Consider the following 21,732-nt stretch of genomic DNA (forward strand, 5'->3'; position numbering starts at 1 on the left):
GCATTGAAATGTGTCTTTCATTGCATATTAAACCACATTGTTATATTTTTGTTCAAATATCATATACAATACATATGCCATTAATTTAAGAAGTCATATATACAACACATTTATTTATAATAACATATGTTTTCATGGGCTTTAGTCTTAAATCCCAATATATCCCATATTCGTCCCATGTGAAGACGTTCAAGTTATACAAAGAGACATTTCATTTTCTATGGATTCTTCAATTAAATTCTTGACATGGTGTCATTTTTTCTCATAATTTATCGCTGTTATTTAAAAAAAAAACAGTTCAAGATCAAATGTTCCGGCATTTCTAAATATACAGTTAGTATTATCTCATGTTTTATGATTATTTTTTATCATTTTGATTTACCTATTTTGGATGGCTTTTAACCATTCCTGCATTATTTACTTTATTTACATCATGAAACTTTGTTGAATTGAATTCCATCGCTCAAGTTTGAATTGTTTGGACACGTCCCCATTATGACTAGTGTAGGGGAGCTGCATTGTTATAGCACGACTATACCGGATTGTACTCACTTGCCTTATAACGGGTGTCGCTGGTGGAACAGGAAATACTTATTCTTCCGGGGCATCTAATGTTTCTTCTGATTATTTGGGAATTCATATTGCTAGTGTTTTATTATTTATTTATTTTTTTATGTCTTGTTTCCATATCTCCAATTTTTATTTGTAATCTATTTTATTCGGTTCGCTACAGTGTACGTAGATCGCCCGTCTTTAAAATTTTCACGTTTTGGCTCTATATTTGGATTTTTGCGAATTTCAATTGTCAGATTATTCATGCTTTGGTATTTTTGTAGATATATTCACACATGAAAAACATGTGACATACATATTATATTGAAATATTTTTTTCGGTCTATGTTTCTTTATGTAATTTATGTTTTTTTTCTGTATTTTATGATTACGTATCCCCTTCCTTTGATCATCGTGTATCGTTATGACATATACCTTTGATTTCACCTTACCTAACATATAATGTAAATAAAGACAATCTCAGTAAAAGCCACATCAAGACTCCAAAGTGATAAGACAAGGACAACTTAGAAACAACCAAGATATACCGATTGAAATTACCCCCTAACATACACCCCCAGAAGGCAGTGGCAATATTGGTACACTTGGTGCAGGAATGGAAAGTTATGAATTATACGGAAAAAACTTTCAATATAGAGAAAGATACACGAACTTCGTGATAGCTGCCGTAGAAACATTGGTGTAATAACTAGAACCTTTAAGTAGCATAACCCTGCTCTTCAACTATAATAACAATAACACAATTGTTACGCTGCTGGATGAGAAATATTAAATCAATTTGAAGGGCCGTTTTCATGTTACGAAAAATAAAGAGGAAAATGGTCGTTGATTTTTTTTTCAGCAGTGTTTCTTTTCAGTTGATTTTTAGGGAGAGATATTGAATTTATATTTGATGACGAACATCAAATCAGAAAAAAAAATGGCCCATCAAATTAACGTCTTGTGATCATTCTAAATATAAATATTTATCAGGACAAATTGCTTATTGAAATGTCTTAATTTTTTTCAACAAATTAAGATATTTCTATCCATTTCAAAAAAAGTGTTCTATTAACATGCCGATGAGAATCAAACGGAAAGCGAATAAAAGGAAAGGAAAAAGCTTTTTTAGAGCTGAATAATCGTTTATTTTAAGATTTTCTACTGTTTGTTTATTCCCTACAAAACTGATGACATCTTCGTGTCTATTCTTTCCAAGATGGTAGACTAGTTGACTGTGTTAGAATGTATGAAATCCCAAATACATTATAGAAAATTCTAACGAAGACCATGAATACTATTGACACGCTCTGGATCTAGAAGATTCTAACGAAGCCCATGAATACAATTGGCACGTTCAGGATCAAGAATATTCTAACGAAGCCCATGAATACTATTGACACGCTCAGGATCAAGTAGATTCCAACGAAGCCCAAGAATAATATTGACACGCTCAGGATCTAGAAGGTTCTAACAAAGCCCATGAATACTATTGACACGCTCAGGATCTAGAAGGTTCTAACAAAGCCCATGAATACTATTGACACGCTCAGGATCTAGAAGGTTCTAACAAAGCCCATGAATACTATTGACACGCTCAGGATCTAGAAGGTTCTAACAAAGCCCATGAATACTATTGACAAGCTCAGGATCTAGTAGATTCTAACGAAGCATATGGATACTATTGCCACGCTTAGGATATAGTAGATTCTAACGAAGTCCATGAATACTATTGACAAGCTCAGGATCTAGAAGGTTCTAACAAAGCCCATGAATGTTATTGACACGTTCAATTTCTGAATTACAGGATAGACATTTTTGTTTCATTGCATTTTGTGGTGTCTGTTACCTTGTTATGATTTAAATTAGGACTCTTGGTTCCCTTGATTAGTTTTTGCCAAACATGTAATTAGTATACGTTCTTTTTAGGACAGTTGTGGACAATGCAACGTAATGTTGTCACGATGCTTCCTGGTCACCTTTACCAGCTATACCCTTACAAATTACATCTGATACTCCTGATTGTTTGAGTCTTCATGCATGCAATTAAACATTTACACATTTTAACGAGGAAAATATTTCAGTGTTTGAGATCGAAATACCGATTGCCTCCCCTTACATTATGATGTTGGGCTATAAAAAGAGCAATGATAGTGGGATTAACTCCGTTGTTTTGATTTTGTGTATCAAAATAACAATTAGCTTGAACTCAAGACAACTTTTTTACAATGTCATGTCTGTCAAATGTTTTGACTTGAATTCCAAAATCTCAATAGTTACCTAGCTAGGACAGTGTGAAATTATTGCCCACTACGTTGATTTTATTGCCGCCAGAAGAATCGGCCGAACATTGAGCATCCACATATTGTTTGTCCAGAATTACTGGTGTATGTTCTTCATTGTTGCGTTTATCCCTTTTTTCTTTTATAAATTTGATAGCAGATTTTAATGTTTTCTTTGCCTATATTCAATCCGCCATAGTGTATATATTTTCCAGCTTGTCAATGACTTTCTCTCCAGTGCTTCACACTACCATCATGTAAGGACGTTGAAAATTACCCAAAATTTTATTCCCTTTTGAACTTTGAAGTCAATTCTTGACACAATATCATTTATTGAGGTTATATAAAGTTAAAGATCAAATGTTCCGGTGTATTTTGTTGGTATTATCCCATGTTTTATGGTGATTTTTTATGATCTTTATATAATATGTCTATTTCAGATAATTTTCAACCATTTCCACGTCCTTACTTTATTCACAGTGATGTTGATTTGAATGATATCGCCCTAGTAAGTTTTGACAGGACTTCTTTGTGACTAGTGACCAAGAGCTGCATTATTGTTACCGACTTCACTCACTTGCCGCTGGCAGAACAGGACAATCCCGGTTTTGGAAGTGCCTTTACATTTGTGTTACGTCTTGTTTTTCTTATCTTCAGCTTTTTCTGGTTCGCTACATTGTGTATGTAGATAATTTGTGTTTCCTTTTTTCGTACTTTGACCATGTATTTCGATTTTGACGTATTCGAATTGTCGTTCACGCTTCGGGATATTTGTTTGCCGATAAACAGGTAAGTTTTGAGCAAGGCAAGATTACTACTTAAAAAGATTAACGATAGCCAACAGCTAGGATAAATTTTTTCTTTGATACGCTGCATCTATCTTCGACAAGACAACTCTGTTATGTACCGGACGTGATATAACCAACTCGATGGGTTTATTAAAAAAAAAAAACGCTCACCAAATCGAACACTGTATCAAGTTCATACCTATTGTTTAGCACGTTTTTGCTTTTTTTTTCTTTTTGCGGAATATATGTGAGTTTATTTTCTTTTCAGTTTGCTGTGATTTATGTGTGCCCATAGTTTGTTCCGGCCTCCTCTTGATTTCACTAAACTCAAAGATTGCCCAAAAAGAAATCAAGGGTTGTCACGATCGGAGCGACAAATAAAGATCACTAACCATTGATAGAGACAACAAATTGCGAAAGATAAAAGTAGCATTGGCTTTAGTCTTGAATAGATACAATCCTGCTTCAAATTTATAGGAAACTGGTATGAATAAAGTTGGTGTAACAATAGTAAGCTCTTGAATATGCTGTTTTACGATAAAGTTAGTTTATATGCAAGAGTTATCGGAAGGGCACGGATACACTGTACAATGTGCGGTAAGACATGAAACATCCCAATTGTCAAAAAAAAAAAAAAGAAGAGAAATGTCGAAATTTCATACGAGTAGGAATCAATGGCAAAAACTAATGTAGGAACATTTAACAAAAAGACGGAAACAAAAAAAGAACAAAAACAAGAACAAAACAAACAAAAAACAAAACAAAACAAAAAAAACAAAAAAACAAAATAAAAAAAAATAAAAAAACGAAAAAACCACACATCATAAAGGAAAAAAAACAAGTATAAGCAGAAGCGAGCAACAAATACTCTACTAGAAACCGGTGATGAACAGAGGAACTCATGAGGATGAACAGGTCGTACTGCATGCAAAACACAAGCAATGCTAAATGCTAGAATTTATTTCCGGTAATTATAATCAATATGACAAAAGTTCTATCATAAAAGGTCGTGGTAACCACAGTAGAACTTTAAGAGCCAATACCTTTACCAATTTTATTTGAAGTGCAATGGCTTAATTTCAAGCAAACATAAAATTATAAGCTTCGTAAATACCATGTGCATGTTAGAAAGGTTGCGTGGCAAACCAACACCGTCGCACTTGCCAAAAAATGTAGGGTTTAAAATTTGTTTTTCTTCGTGAAGATTGAGGTAGAAGGTAAATGTATGGAGAAGACTTCTGTGTCTGTGTGTCCAAAATTCAAGTACGAATAGATACGATGAAGAGATAACTAAATCAAGGATGATTCAAGGATTAGATAGCATTTATATAGCACACACTGAAATTAAATGACCCACTCAACTTGCATTCGCTTTGTTGGAGTAAAATATGGAAGAATCCTATCGCAAGAGACGATAAAGATCGGCAAGTTTAGGTGCACACTTAAGCACATCGGGATGCCTATATTCCGTTGAAACACTAGTATACTGAAATGGACAAAAAGAAACTTTATACAGTTATGACTTTATCTTAGATTTTCCTTTTTCGACGGTCTGCAAATGTACGATGGAGACTTTAATACCTCACTCAAGCTACATAGGCTTATTAGGTGTCAATCATGAAGTTGTCGATCCTAGACATTTGATCTCTCATGTCCATAGTTTACAATTTCCATGTACTTCATTCCTCTCAGTTTTATTGATAGACTAGATTCTATGTATAAATATTTGATCTTTCTACGCCTGCTTATTTTGTCTGTTTTTTTTTGTCTCGTCACACTTCTTCCTTGTTTTTTGTCTTGTTACACTCCTTCCTTGTTTTTTGTCTTGTCACACTTCTTTCTAGTTTTTTTACTTAGATTTTGACTTTCTGTTTTTTATTTTTGTTTTTACTGTTTTCACACAAATTTACAAATTGTTTCTCTTTAATTGATCCCTAACACTGGGAACAATATTGACCAATCCATAAATGTCCGGATCCCTAACATTGGGAACAATATTGACCAATCCATAAATGTGACCTGGGAGTTTTATCTCTTTCCCATTCACTAAAGGTAAAACACCCAGAAAGTTAATAACCTGTTTATGTAATAAATGATTTGTAACATGATGAAGCACCAATAAATAAAAAAGAGCATAAATATAACATATAAATGCAGAACAGAGAGTTTGGTAAAATATTGTCAACCCCTTCACATAACACTGTTACAGGAGGATGTGATGGCTGTCACTAACAAATTACAATGTTGATCAGAAAGTTGTAAAATGTAATTGTGCACACTCTACAAGGACTTCAATGGAGTTTACAGCAAACCAATCTAGACATTAGTTATTTAACAAGATGACTCTTATCTTTCTATCATAACCAAACTATGCATCTTTTGTTTTTATTATATGTTAGTTCAATAATGTTTAAGTTAGCTACTCTAAATAAACGAATGGCAAAACAAGTTTTCGGATTCTCTTACAGCTGAAATGTTTGCAACACTTTACATTACATGTATATATATTTCTGTCATTAGAAAAAAACTTTCAGTTTAAATATTGATCATAGGGCCATACACCTCAGGTCATACAATGAACCTAGTGCTACTGAATGCAATGATAGAGTTCTTATCTCAATCAAAGACAAAGTTAAAAGACTTTTGAAGAGTGAGATCAACAAATTGTACAACATTTGACAACAAAACTGAAGTTCTGAAACAAGCTGTTAACGTGTATGTATTTACAGGGGCAAGAATTGTTTTTTTCTACAAAAGAAGGAAATAAATGGATATTTGAAAAAGATAAATAAGTGCTCATTATTTGTTTTTTTTTAATACATGTTATATGCCTAAATCTCATCCACTAAGTACTTTTAAAATTATGGGTCAATGAGTGACCTATATTGATCTGATTTTGAGTTGTCCTAGACAAACTTATTCTGACAAAAGTAATCTTTTCAGACTGAAAACTAAAGGTCTAGTAACATATGCTTATCTCTCAAAAACTGCAATATCACAGAATTATTTCCTATATCTGGTTTCAAGTGCAATATGTTCCACTGTAAAATAAGTATCTGACATTACATATTGATCTTATGTAAAACATTGGTAGGTAAATGTAATATTTGAAAATCATTTCAAACTGCTTTGCTAAATGTCATAACTTGATGAAATTTTCTTTAAACATTTATCATTCACAGAGATTGGGATTAGAGGGGGCCATCTATCACATTCCATTTGCAAAAATGTCTCCTGAAATTAAGAATTTCTCCCATAACAAATATTGACACATTATCAAAATTTTAAACACAATCACTGGATAAGATTGAGAACTGCATGATAACATGGATATAAATTTCAATGAAATATACATACAGAGTACAATGACATATATTACAATGTTCTATGTTATTTACAATGTCAGTATTCTATACAATGTTTACAGACTGTTCAATATGGCAATGTTGCTCTCTTTAAGAATTTTTTTTTCACTATCACAATAATATAAACAGTGTCTTTCTTTCACTGGATTGCCACTTTTGAGATGTGTGCCATTGGGTCTGGGATTATGCCCCTTGATTTCTGATGACATGGGTAAAGATCAGTGTGAACTGTCCAATCTTTAGGATCACCGTAAGACGAGTGAGATGTGGGGTATTGTACCCATGGTGATGTCTTAACAACAGGTACTGGGATACCGCCTCCAACTATTGGCTGCTTCTCACACGATCTGTAGAAATTACAAATACTAACTGTTAGACTAGTTTTAGCATGGAAACAAAGCTAAAATAACATGAAGTGTTTTACTTGTTATGTTTTGATAAAATGTACAAAGAACTTGTAAATTGAATGTTTCAGAGTAATATCTACTATAGTTAGAGATGCAGGAATGGAGTGACAATACCTGTTATTTGATTTTTTCTCCTTCACTTCTATTTTGGCACAACTTTCCATATGGCTATAAAATAGCAAAACTGATTGTGATTTATATACTGTGTCTAATCTTGCATTTGTACCATTGATAGCTAACCTTCAGTCATTTACAGTCAGATTTTACAAGAAACCATTAAACTAAACACACCATAAACATTCCCCCTTTTTTCTACCAAATCAGTACACTAAATTTACCTGTTAGGAGGTGATCTGTCCATTAAATGTATGGGAGTATGTATAACAGATGCTGGGGTAGCCCCTGTAACAGGACTACTGGTAGACAGCATCCCTCCATCAGATTTTCCTTGCTTAGGACTACAGCTCCGATCTGACCGAGGAGTCGAGTTGGGACTGGTATTTTTTAAACATTGATTCCATGAAGATCCAGGACTACTAATCACATTGCCTCGTCCGGGGCTACTGTAACTGTTCGTCAAGTGCCCATTCACATGGTCTGAATTCCGAGAGTTCTGGAGTGTTCGTGGACTAGTATTATTTTTAATCACTGAGTTATGTTGTAAGGGAATTGTCAATCCCTGGGAGTGATTCTGAGCAAGATCCGAGGTTGAACAAATCACTTTTGTCTCTTTTGATGTTAAACCCTGTGCATGAATTATCTCTGGTTTAATAATAGAAGATGATGAGTAACCATGGGTAACCATAGAATCAACACCGTTAACATAACCAGTACCACTATACATAGAAGATGACCTCAAGTCAACTGGTTCTAAAGTTCCGTTTAATCTAGATTGAAGTCGGTCACTTCCATAGTCATATGCATACTTCCTGAAATCGTTGTCTAGTCTTGTAATATCCTCACTATAGTGCACTTTTTTGGCAAGTTCTAGCCCATAACTATCACATCCAAATCCATAGCCATATTTACTAGCTGGTGTCATAAGGTCAGGATACCCATTACTATGGTAACCTAACGTATGCTGGTATTGTCTCCGATGAGAGTCAAGATAATAACCGTTAGCATAACTGTGTTTGTCAGCTTCTGTGAAGCCATATGTATCTGTATTAGGGTAAACAGCACTTGGAAACCCTGTATAGCCATGAGAACGATACACATCAGTTTCAAGTCCAAAATTATTGGGAGGATAAGGATATAAAATATCTGGCTTAAACTCTCCGCTTTCAAAGTTCCCATATTGTGGATAATTTCCATTGAAACTATTAAGTCCATTTATAATATCTCTGCATCCAGCTTTCCTTTTTCTCCCCGGAGACTGTAAATAGTCTCTGTTTTGATTTTTGGGTTTCTTTTGTTTCCCATTTTTAATTTTTGTGATCATATCATCATTTGGAAAATCAAAGCCAGAACATATATCTAAATCTAATAACGGATAAGGTAACTTAAACTCATTTCCTCTCTTGTGGAATAAGTCCTGACCTTCATCATCGCTACAATAAAACAAAACTCAGTCATATATTTACAATAATTAATAAATAATATTAACTTTCTGCAAAATCTTAATACTTCATATTTCTGTGCAAATGTGTGAACAACAATACCACTGATCACCAATCTGACGAATACTTCTTACTAAAATGTTTGTGCAAAAATTAACAGAGTTATAACACATTGGTTTTAAAAGTGAGAGACCCATAACTTGATAGTAACCCTATTTGTTTGAAATTGATGTCACACTGTAACTGGTGTGTATTGGCACATTTACCTTCATTTTACAAAAACAAAAGATACAAATAACTCTGATAGCCAATATATATACAACTCACGTTAATTGTCGATGTGTACAGATGACAAAGTCTGGTTTACTGTTTTTATAGATAACTTTACAGCTGGACTGTAACCAGATCCAGCGGAACTCTTTCGTTAACCACCGATAGGCTATTAATCCTGAACTTCCTGTCTTAATTACTAAAAATAGATACAAAATGATAGGTGGAAAATGTTATTTTGAAATTTCTAAAATGCAAATTAATTAAATACTCAACAAAGTTTTACAGAACTGTGATCAATGCAACCAAACTTTTTAAAAGCATCCATTATTGTAAAAATGATGATGATATTGACATTGTAAAGACAACCTCATAGCCTCATGTCTTCACCTACACTAATAGACTGACGGTAAAGGAAAGCTATTGACCATGTGGCAACATCCCATCAGCACCTTTGTATGGAGTTTTCACAACTCATACATTATGCCAGAACTGGCTGTAACTTCGCAGACTTTTTGTGTGGCACTAGACTTTTATAATTATGCTCCTGGAACAGGGTTATGTTGCTACAAGACTGAAGTCACCACTACAGAAGTTTTATGGTCATCATCAGAAACTTGTGGATCATTACAGTGTATACATCTGCACTATGAGAACCAATTTGTTCAATGTGTCAGTTTTCCTTTCCTCTTTTGTCTACCCTGTACTTTCTAGAAAAGCAGAGGACGCTTATCGTACCAGTACACCTGGTACATGCTCCCAGTTTTTAGTGGAGTCTGAGTTGCTTATTTACTTTTATTGCTTTGTATGTATTGTCTTGGTTATTTTATGTTCTTTGTTGTGTGTGTCTATTTTCCATGTCTGGTCTTTGTCCCTGGATTACATTCTTCTGATTTCCGCCAGAATCTTGGTTCCCTTTAAAACTACCTGTTTTTTTAAGGTGCTAACCAAAGTAAGGGTGAATAATTATGCAGTTTTTTTCTGATTTCTACCTCATTTGTTTCAAGAGATTTATCTTAAAGCAATGTCTACATGTTTAAAATGTAAGTTTTAAATGACTTACATTCCTGATGAGCAGCGGAGAAGTAGTTCAGATCGTCTGGGTGTACCAGGTCATATCCAGACTTCGTGGCAAGTTCTCGGTCTGAGAATCCAAACATCATCTTCCCTCTGTTAAATTAAGAAAACCGTCAGGACAATTTTAAACAGGACATCTACACTAGTTAAACAGAACATCTACACTAGTTAAACAGGACATCTACACTAGTTATACAGGACATCTACACTAGTTAAACAGGACATCTACACTAGTTAAACAGGACATCTACACTAGTTAAACAGGACATCTACACTAGTTAAACAGCTGAGAGATAAATACTCATTCTACACAACCAAAACAATTCTATCAGGAAGTGTTCACAATAGTGCATAATTTATTTCCTTTTACAAAAAAGTTTGACATACAGGAGAAGTTTCTGTGTGGAGTCTTCTGTTTATTTTACAAGGTTTGTAGTCTCAGAGACTTTCTCATTTCATTAGCTGTTTATTTTACAAGGTTTGTAGTCTCAGAGACTTTCTCATTTCATTAGCTGTTTATTTTACAAGGTTTGTAGTCTCAGAGACTTTCTAATTTCATTAGTTTCATGTACTTTGTTTCATTACAGGTTGACAAATTAAAAACCTTTAGATTTAAATGTGTAGAACCATGGAGAAAGTGAAAAATGGTAACAAACACTTCAAAAAAAAGAGGAAAGTTGAAGATAATGTCAGCACATTCAATTCAATATGACATGAAATACTCCTACACCAATAATAATGCTAAGTCATCCATGATAATAATACCAACGCTGAACATCAGAAGGCCAAGTCATCATTACAACTATAAATCTTCTTTATATGTCAGTAGTATATCAAACAAGGTAACTTCATCTACATCATGAAAACTTAAACTAAGGATGTAAGGTTAATTAAAATGACTTTTATCAGTATCAGTTTAAGTAAGGATTAGTTGGTAGTACCGTGGGAAAATAGTAGGAATAAGTTTTATCAATGACCACAAAATAGACAGTAAGTGGACTTTACTGGCAAGCCCTGTGAGGAATAATCATTACCAACAGCATAGGTCAGCACAAAATGGAGTGACAGGTTCCCATTGCACATTGAAAATGAGGGAGTTAGTAGACATTACTGACAAGTCCTCTACATTGTAAGGGACAATGATTACTAACAGCATAGGTGGGTACAAAGGCTTTTAATGTTTGCATATTAAGTAGCTGTCTTTGTTAAAAATCATGCAAAATCTGAAAAATGTGATACACCCCAAAAAAGGCTACATATTTTTATTTTTGTAACTAAGTTGTTTTATGGGTCTATACTATGAAATGTGTAATTATTCATACAAATCTGCCTGCTCTTAGGAGATAATCCACATTGAAAACCCAGTAGATTATAATGTATTTGAGCACCATTTATAGAGTTATCTCCCTTAATTTTGAAATTTACAGCGCATTCTATATAATTTTTATCTCCTAAGAGCATGGGTTATATGAAAAACCACATGTTAATTTCTGTTTACTATGACATTTCAAACAAAATATAAAAAATAAAAAAATATAGGCTTTTTACCCATGAATCACATTTTGCATGATCCTTAGCTGGAGTGCTACTCAAGGTGTGTGAACAAGTCCCTATGATCGGTACAAAATAAATGGCATATTCCCACTGCACAACAAAAAGGGGGAAGGGATAAGTCTTATTTTCTTAGATAAAATGTGAATGAACCATTTGTAACTAATACTAGATATGTTTCTACTATTTAATTCAATTAACAAGGATATAAATAATAAATAATATAACTAATAAGGATTGTAACATATGTTTAGAACCACCAGTAAAATAATGTCTGTCATATGTTTAGAACCACCAGTAAAAACAAATGTTAAGGACTTAAGGTTTAATTCATGGAACAGAAGTAAATACAAATCATATATTGTAATTACAGGACTTTCTACATGAGAAAAATATGGTTTTTGTACAATTTTGGAAATCATATATTTTTATTGGTTTAAATATGAACAAAAACAAATATTTCCATATTGGCCCTAAACATATGTTTCTATATGTTTTAAAAAATATGAAAAAAAAAATAGAGGCTCAAGAGAGTCTGAATCGCTCACCTTGTTAACCATTTGCTTATTTGAAAAACTTGAGGAATGAGACAGGGTAAGTTAAAATCAACTAAAATTATTCATAGCATTTTCATGACCTGAACCAGAATTTTGCTTAAGGCAACAATTTTTGATTTTTTTTCAAAAACCTGTCTTATGACCCCTAAGTTCCATTTTTAGTATAGGCAGCCACATCTATTCACGGATTAAAAATCACAACAGTCATTTTGAGCACAATACACTAAAGAACTATCATGCTTATTTTCATTCAATGATCTTAAATGGTTTTAGAGAAGAAGATTTTCAAAGTTGTACATGTGAAAAAAAAACAAAAAACAAAAAAAAAACTGTTTCAGGGGCCGTAACTGCTACATTAGTCAATGAATGGTTTTGAAAATTTCAGCGTACATCCTACTCATGATGCTTAACAATTTTACCCTATCAGAAATTTGCTAAAAGCAATGCTTTTTGAGTTATTTGCAAAAAACTGCAATCTGACCCCTATGTTCTATTTTTAGTAACAGCGGCCATGTTTTTTCATGGATCAAAAATCCCAACAATTATTTTGTGCAGAACACCCTAAGGAACAATCATGCCAAGTTTAAAACCTGTCAGTCCAGTAGTTTCAGAGGAGAAGATTTTTTAAAATTTGTCCACGACGACGACGGACATCAAGTGATGTCATAAGCTCACTTGGCCTTTGGCCAGGTGAGCTAAAAAGTTATAATTCTTTCTACGAACCAATTTTATTGGAAACATCTTAAATATTAGAAATCAAATACTGAAATATACATGTGCTTTGTGTACTTTATGTTATTGAAAAAAATTGAACCTTTTCACAAGATGAATACCAATTCTGTTGAAATTAGAGGCTGTATATCATGATGAAACATATTTCTGTCACTGGTACAAGTACACAAAGAATTTAATCCCTTCACTGTGCAGCCAAATGTAAAACACTGGAAACAGATTCTCGTCACATGATCTGATAATGTGACATGTTTAACAGCCAAGTAGGCTCTTGTCTTACCTCAAACCATAAAACATTTTCACTACATCAAGGTTAAAATATCATTTAAATATCAGATTTCACTCTCTATACAATGTAAACCACAAAAATATTGTTAAACGAGATATAAAATTATGTATCCTTGTCAGTTTATACAAAATCATCACAACATCGTTAAAAGAGACATTAAAAGTTGTATGAGTAATTTTGTTTCAGGTCCTGACTTGGAGTTTTATACAGTAATTGGATCCCCAGATCTTCTGAACAGAGAGAAGATTTTAATTTCACTTCTCCAGTACAAATCTACAAATTACCCATCACAGCTTCACAGTAATAACAAATAGTTGGCGGGTTGGCCTCAGTTACAACCATTGAAATTATCAACGTAAAACAGATAATAAAACTTGTAAGTGGGCAGGCTAAAGTGAACCTCATTCTGTTTTCCTGTTGAAATCGTGTTTCCTATATAACCTTTCTGACAGATCAGTATACAGTGTTGGCGTGCTGGTAGACCATTTGAAACACTAATGGTTAAGTTTATATCTATTGGGGTGCAGCCTATCAATCTCTGAGAATGTTGGAATCTTGCTAATGAAGTCAAAAACTAAGATTTATGTGTAAATAGATATCTGATCACATATAATGTTAACTGACTTGTTCATGTGTGGAAAGACCCTTACATTATCCTGGTATATCTAATTAAAGCAAATGACACAAAATGTTCGTCCACAAAATTTGCCTGTTGAACAATTATGTTAATTAAAATGAATTTCAAGGATCAGAGTACCTTTTTACTGACATGATAATATTGGACTGCAAATTAGACTTGATTTTTAGGATGATTTTAAGATCAATCTGTTTTATTGATAGTAATTTTGAAATATGAATTATAAATTTTAACTACTGCAGAAAGAAGATTTGAATCAGCAAATGATTTTATTTCCTTCCTATACCCTACCCACCTAAAAAAATACCAACGCACATAAAAAACAGAGAAACATTCAAACAATTGTTCAACTTCCAGCCACTAAAGGTTATCAAGTTTTAATAATGAAACTATCTGTAAAATATTGTATTCAGTGGATTCTAGGAAAATTGAGTAATATTTAATCTTATATGAAATTAAACCTTATTTGGTCAAAATACCAAAATACAGATGCAAAATGATGTATCATCTATATGGTTAGCCAATAGTCTAGATACGGTATTTAAAATGGTATCTTTCTTGACAATTCAAAATTTACACCAAAAAAATGTGACTAATATTATACCCTAGTATAAAAGGCATGTGTGACATCTTATTTCAGTTCAACTACTTTAATTGACATCAGTTAATAAAAATTGATGTCTCCCCCAAGGTATGGACATTAAATGATATTATGATATTAGTATTATGTCATTAAAACTTACTGTTTTGTAATCAATCATATTTAATTATGGTTTTACATTTTTATGCATGTTGAGTTTTACATGAATTTATTACAGTGAAGTAAGGTTATAGCAAGTACATGGCTTTCAATGTAAACATGTATCTAACCTGGACTTAAAAGTACACAAACCTTGTATGTGACCTTGTTGATGTCAAAACTTATGGTATATCAGTTAAGATTGTATCAAGATTTTAAAACAAATTTTTAATTTCAACATTTAAATATATCATATTTTCATATCAGATATTAGCAAAAGGACCTTTGATATGATTTACACACCTGTGGTGTACACACTGAATGATAAAAACACATATTGTGCTTCTACTGTTTCTATAAATTGTTTATTCTAAACTTATAAATGTTTAAATTTGAGAAACTTTATACAGAAAATTAGAACAAATTTTTTCATCTCAGTAAATATAAAATATGTAAATGAATTTAATATGATGGTATTATGATGAACAATCTGTTTTGAAGAGATTGTCCCAGAACTTTATGTTAAAATACACTTGCATATCCAAAGAAATGACACCATTCAGGACATATATACAGCATGATACAAATTCAATCTGTTGTTACTTTAACAATGGAAATGTCAGATTTTGAGTGATATTACTGCAGTTTTTTACCATATGGACTTACAATATGTTATTGGACACTATCTGCTGTTTTTTTTTTTTTTTATAGATTTACAAAGATAGCACCAGATTGGGTCATTCAAACTTTTCCTTTTCAATTTTTTTTTCTATTCATGCTCATACAGTTTAATAAATTTACACCTATTCTTATATAAATTTAATCTAATGATGTGGTTTTTTTTTGGAAAATATGACAGGAATCAAAAGATTCAAGAGACTTTAAAGTGTTACACTTTATTACACTGTGGGGAAATAGAGAATTGATACAGTGCAATGGTAACCATGGCTACCAGCATCCTATGTTAGCCAGAAGACCTGAGCATTGTTTCACAAAGCACTGAAATGACTTACTTATACACAAATCCTTAACATACCAATTTGACTTACATAAACTTTGTAAAACCATGCCCTGAATTCTAAGTTGATAAATAAAAGAGTGGGAGAATGGGTGTGAATGCGCAGGAAAATTGGTCTGTTGACTGAAAATTGTCATTTTTGGTAATTTTTTGTCATATTTTGCCAGTTGTGAGGTTCACCTGGGGCAAGACAGGGTCCAAAAAGCAATTTTCCTAAATCTTGTACTCTTTCATGGTCATTAAAGCAAAATATGGTTTATTACAGTCATAAGTGGCAGGTCAGGGTCACCAGAAGTGTCACTCATGTGAAAAAAAGAGGATTTTTTGCAATTTTTTACTACATATAGGTATATAACAGGAAGTGGTTAGTATAAGAGATTGACACTGTAGGAGAGACATCATTCTCTTATAGGGAAATAAAGGTATATGGATCAATTTTGCTGTGGAAAGAGGCTGAGAAATGAGCCCTGCTCCTGGCCACTGTTACATATAACCTCTTGTTCAGCTCTCAAGTCTGTATTTTTTATCAAACTCTGTATTAGATAATCTTATTTTAAAGCACATTCACTCTGCTTGCAGATGAAATCATATTGTGGTTCCCTAAGCTACAAATAATATTGCCAGGACCCCATAATAAAAAAAACTGCCCAGATCGTATATATATGTGGTCACTACATGGTATGGGTTAAAATTATTATTAGGGTTTTTTAAATTGTTTAACACACCTTTAAATAGCAAATTTGCCGAGCAGTGCTTACCTATTATCCATTGACATAGGAGAGAAGCTTACCAATTATCCATTGACATAGGAGAGAAGCTTACCTATTATTCATTGACATAGGAGAGAAGCTTACCTATTATTCATTGACATAGGAGAGAAGCTTACCTATTATCCATTGACATAGGAGAGAAGTCCATTTTATGCTTAGATTTGAATGTCAGCTCTCTGGACGGGAGATCAAGTAAGGACAGTGGACCAAATGGACAACATGTGGCAAACAGACCCATCTGTGGTTCCTCAGATTGTCGTGGACCTGAACTGTGAAGTAGTCGAATCCAACCATTGATTTCTAATGTCTATGAAAGAGAAAAAGGATGTTATGATTGAACAAGTCTAAATGGTTAAAATCCTGACTGGTTCTTAACTATTCAACCTTTGAAGTTTCAAATTTTGTCTATTTAACAATGCTGAAGAATGAAAAAAAAAAGACAATTTAAGATATCATTAAATCTTTCAACAACACAAATAAAGACATATAACTGTATGGCAATCTGAAGAAAAACCGTGATAAGTGAAAAAAGAGCCTGTACCTTTTCGAATCCTTCAATCCTCACAAAGGTAAAACTTACAATGAATCCTGACGTGTTATCCAGAAGACATCTGAATCGTACTGTGAAAGACCTGTGTAGGTAATGGTAATTCTCTGGAATAGACCATTGGAATCATTACTTCACTACAAATCATAACTCTATATTTAAGGACTATTTATTATTTTTGACGGAGTTATTCAATTAAACTGACTTAAGACCTAGTAATACTTTGTAAACTGCAAAGAGATTTAAGAACAAGCATTGATTGCCAAGCTTAGTCAAAAGTTATATACAATCCTTATAATCTAATTTTAAATGGATTCCAGTATTTATTATAAATTGATCAAAATATTACTGAGTTCAAGATTATCTGTATCCTGGATTGTGAACTAATTGAAGTTAAAGATGTATAAGTAACAAATTAGTTTATACAAAATAACCTACGCTGTCTACAAAAAAAAACAACAACACAAAAACATACAAATCAACCAATCTAAAGAATTATAGCAATTAACTCATACAACCAATGAGGGTCAGTTATGGCATTTGGACTGATGAGGGTCAGTTATGGCATTTGGACCAATGAGGGTCAGTTATGGGGTTTGGACCAATAAGGGTCAGTTATGGGGTTTGGACCAATGAGGGTCAGTTATGGGATTAAGACCGATGAAGGTCATTTATGGGATTTGGACCAATGAGGGTCAGTTATGGGATCTGGACCTCTACAATCTTCAGTTTATAATTCATAAAGCTAGAGGCAGTGCTTCATAGGTATCATTTGTATGCTGTATGTATCTCATATTTTGTGTCTTAATTTGGAAAAAGAAAACAACTATATTTTCATTTTTAGGTAACATCCTACCTGGCATCATAATCTCATGTAGTGTCATGCTAGATTTTTCCTGAGGCAGAGTTGAGTTCCATGTCAACTGTTTCTTAAATTCTTCCCGGTCTTCAGAGTGAATTAGTTCCATCACACTTTGATGTATAATATCAGACTGAAATAAAGAAAAAACAAAGACTTCAACATTCAGCATACAGATAATCAGATTTCTCTGGTTATAGATAATTATGAATGTATATATTTACTGCAGAATAGAAATGACCCTGGTTAAAACGGGTTCTTCTGATTTATACCGCATGGCTTATTTTTTTTTTTGCAGTTGCAAATTTTAATGATTTAGAAGTGAAAAAGGAATAAGAAAATTTTAGTGTTTCTTTTTTGGGGCGGATGCTAAGTGGTGCAATAAGTTCTTAAGGCCCCAAAAAACTATTTTGTGGAATTTTTTAGCAGTTTTAGATAAACATGTACCACTAAGTAAGCGAAACTTAGCACCCCATGGAAATTACTTGTAATACTGTATAACATGGTGTTCATGTGGCCAAGTCAATCATTATTCCATATTATACTCCTTACAATATAACAATCTACATACTGTATAAATAGAAGTATAGAAGATCACACATTTTTTTTTCTGTTGATTTTCATTTCCTACAATCGGTAGTCTACTAGTACCATTATAAACTTCTTCCCAAGTACAAATAAATAACAGTTTTTTTGAAGTCTCATTTAATTCTAATCACTGGATAAAATGATTCTTTAATTTAAGGTTCAGTTCTGATGTTTAAGTTCATCAAATAATTATAAGTCAGGCTATGAATGTCACATAACTCTCTAGTTTTATTAAAAAACCTAGAGAACGACCTGCTCGTCTTTCTCAAACGACAATGATGGTGTAATTGTATCCTTGGAGTTTAATCATGTTGTAGGTCGAAATTATGCCATCTTAAAGTTTGAAGGGTCAATCAATCAGGGAATCATAAAATAAAGCAGAACTACCACCACTAACAGGAGATAGCACTAAGGGGAGATAATTAACGTCAGAGACTTAGTAGTAATCCAACTTTACTCAAAACAAAATCCCTCTAATACCTCTAATTAATTACTATGCTTAACTTAAAATCAATGAACAACTTTCTGTTTTCTTAAATGATTTCTAGATCTTTAGGAGACAGGAACAAAGAATGAAGATCTCCGCGATGCAACTTCTTTCTCCGTCAATTATGCTATAAATAGCTTTAAAACAACAGTAATTATTGCATTAAAGTATATTAAGTTCGGCAATTAAGTTGAAATTGACTCTACAATGTATTACGTCTCAATCAAGTTATTCAGCAGGCGGAAGCACGGCGACTTGTATTCTCTCCAATACTACCATCAAGGGTACTATTAACAATTTTACGCTCTGAGATCACAGAATTAATGGGATTTAGCCTTCAGATGCTTTACACATCTTTTAAGGAAGAAATCAACTTTATGGTCCCTCTGCCTTCATTGCATCATTATAATTTACTGTCGGTATGGAAAAGACTAAATCAAACACAACATTGTCTCAATGTTCTGCCCATTTGTCGACAGATAGAGTATATATAGTTGTGCCAGGATTTAATCAACTATTAGAATTTGTAGGAGTATGTCTCCATTTCTAACAATATATATATATATATATATATATATATATATACAAGTTACATAAGAAAACCTGTTTTCATTTTAATTGGATTCTAAATCAGGAGATAATAGCTACTGGAAGACACATTACTTCCATGAAATCAAGATATTACTTAAATCAGATTTTTTTGTGTAGTTATGGGGATAATCAGCGATGTACTTTAGTAAGAGGGCACAACATATTTAGGACTTTTTTTTATAAGAGTTGTTCCCCTTACCTGATGGAAACCTAGGTACTGTTCAACTGTTCTGGCAGCAAAGAAAACTTCACCATCACACGTTACAACAAAAAGGAATCCATATAATGCCTGGAAAATGTAGAACATATACATCAATTAGACCCCTCTCTTATGTTAGATGACATTTCAGTAGAATAAAGGACCAATCAATCTGTCTGTCTGTATTTTTTTCTGATTTTTGTACTGCAAAGGAGTCTAAATTGATGGCTTTGCATTTATTTTTTTTAATTCCATGATCATAAAGTGCTTATTTATTTCTGTGGTGCACAGCTCGAGCTGTTTAAAAAATGTTTCTTTGATACATGTACCATACTATAACCAATGTTGAAATTTCAGAGAAGAGCATTGATATTTTATAGCTGACTCCCACTGAAATATTACTAGCTACAAAAATGTATTAAAATAAAACTATTCAAAACCTTACACTAACCTGTAATATACTTTCTCCCTCAGAGAAACCATTGTGTGGGAAGAAGTGTGATCTACTTATAATATGGTGATGTGATTCTAAATTATATCTGTCTGGTAATACAGCTGAAATACAGAAACAGTTACCATCTAAAAAAAAACAGACCAACACAGGAGACTATCATGATAGTTAGGTTTCCTTAACATAATAACCACATAAATCACACAAAGATTTTTATACATATTTGTGGAGGACAATCTCCTTTCAATGGCTAGTTTTTTTCTCCAAAAAGCCATCTGGATTCTGTCTTTCTAAGGAATCTTATCAGACTCTACTGTAATCTGAAGACTTCTGTTACCTATAAACCCAAGGACAAAAAGCAAAATGTGCATGTAATGCAATCTCAAAATCTTTTCTCATTGAATAAAATCAAACATCTGGTCTGTAGTGTAAAACATACCTTCAAAGGACATGCTTTTATTGCATACTGAAAGCAGGTCACACATAGAATCAGTCAGGGCAGGCTGGGGGTCAACATTAGCCCATTTTTATGCTTCATTTAATCTTAAATACACCAATTACCTTTAAAGTTTGTAAGATAAATATTTGCGTCAAATTATCTCACTGTATGGTGAAGGTTTAACTTAATACAGTGTTGAATTAAATTCAAATTAAATGAAGCCTTTAAAGTATTTTTTAATCTTAAAAGATTGATTTTAACTAGAAACTTTTTTTGCATTAGAAGTTTGATTTGGTGTCCTTCATGGGACCCTTTATTCCTGAGATATTAATTGTCCATGAGTCAACTTCATACAATCTTACAATACTTATCTTTCTTCATTAATAAAATATTTTTTAATACCTGAATTTCTTAATTGTAATAATAAAATATATATTTTAAATAACATTAGAATATCATTAGATACAATCTAAATTCAAAATTCCCCATAATAATGTAAATACAAGCAGACAATTTCCCAAAGAGTATAAGCTAAAATTACAAAGGTTTTTCTATTGTATTCACAGAACTTGCAATCCTTTTTAACACTTTTAATACTCTTCAAAGTCATTTACCAGCCCAGGAAACCTTAAAGCTATCTTTTGGCCTTACTTTACCTTATCACACCCTTGAAAGTAATACCTATATATAAAGGAGAAGCAGATTCTCTCTCTCCTGATAAATTCACACATTGATTACAATATTTCCAAACTAAAATATACTATTTCTTACTACTGTTCATGTTCATTCAAACAAGAAAGGCAATACACTAATTAAAAATTTAATTTTAAAATTTGAAGAAATAAATTCTGTTCTAAACAAATTGAAAACCATATTCACCAGCCTTTATAGCACTAACTATAGTTTTTGATAGAGAAATATAATTTTGATTTATTTTGACTACTTTTCATTAGATGTCCTTACAAAAAACTGGAGCTA

The 21,732-nt window shown here is 32.7% G+C and overlaps 1 protein-coding gene across 2 annotated transcripts in view; it reads right to left on the reverse strand.

Annotated features, from left to right (window-relative positions):
- Positions 1-5,686: 5,686 nt before the first annotated feature.
- Positions 5,687-21,732, reverse strand: part of LOC148615372 (uncharacterized) — a 53,418-nt gene continuing 37,372 nt past the window's right edge. For both annotated transcript variants that reach the window (XM_088590287.1, XM_088590285.1), the window contains 9 exons: positions 20,316-20,419; positions 19,865-19,954; positions 17,997-18,132; positions 17,174-17,247; positions 16,710-16,900; positions 10,287-10,393; positions 9,281-9,422; positions 7,733-8,944; positions 5,687-7,334 (listed from right to left, as the gene is read on the reverse strand). In XM_088590287.1, coding sequence (XP_088446413.1) covers positions 7,127-7,334; positions 7,733-8,944; positions 9,281-9,422; positions 10,287-10,393; positions 16,710-16,900; positions 17,174-17,247; positions 17,997-18,132; positions 19,865-19,954; positions 20,316-20,419 — 2,264 coding nt within the window. In that variant the 3' untranslated portion in view covers positions 5,687-7,126. The remainder of the gene's footprint in view (positions 7,335-7,732; positions 8,945-9,280; positions 9,423-10,286; positions 10,394-16,709; positions 16,901-17,173; positions 17,248-17,996; positions 18,133-19,864; positions 19,955-20,315; positions 20,420-21,732) is intronic.

This window comes from Perna viridis, chromosome 6 (assembly GCF_037379345.1).
Source record: "Perna viridis isolate PV_CMFRI_1.1 ecotype Kerala chromosome 6, ASM3737934v1, whole genome shotgun sequence".
In the NCBI taxonomy this organism is placed as follows: Eukaryota; Metazoa; Mollusca; class Bivalvia; order Mytilida; family Mytilidae; genus Perna; species Perna viridis.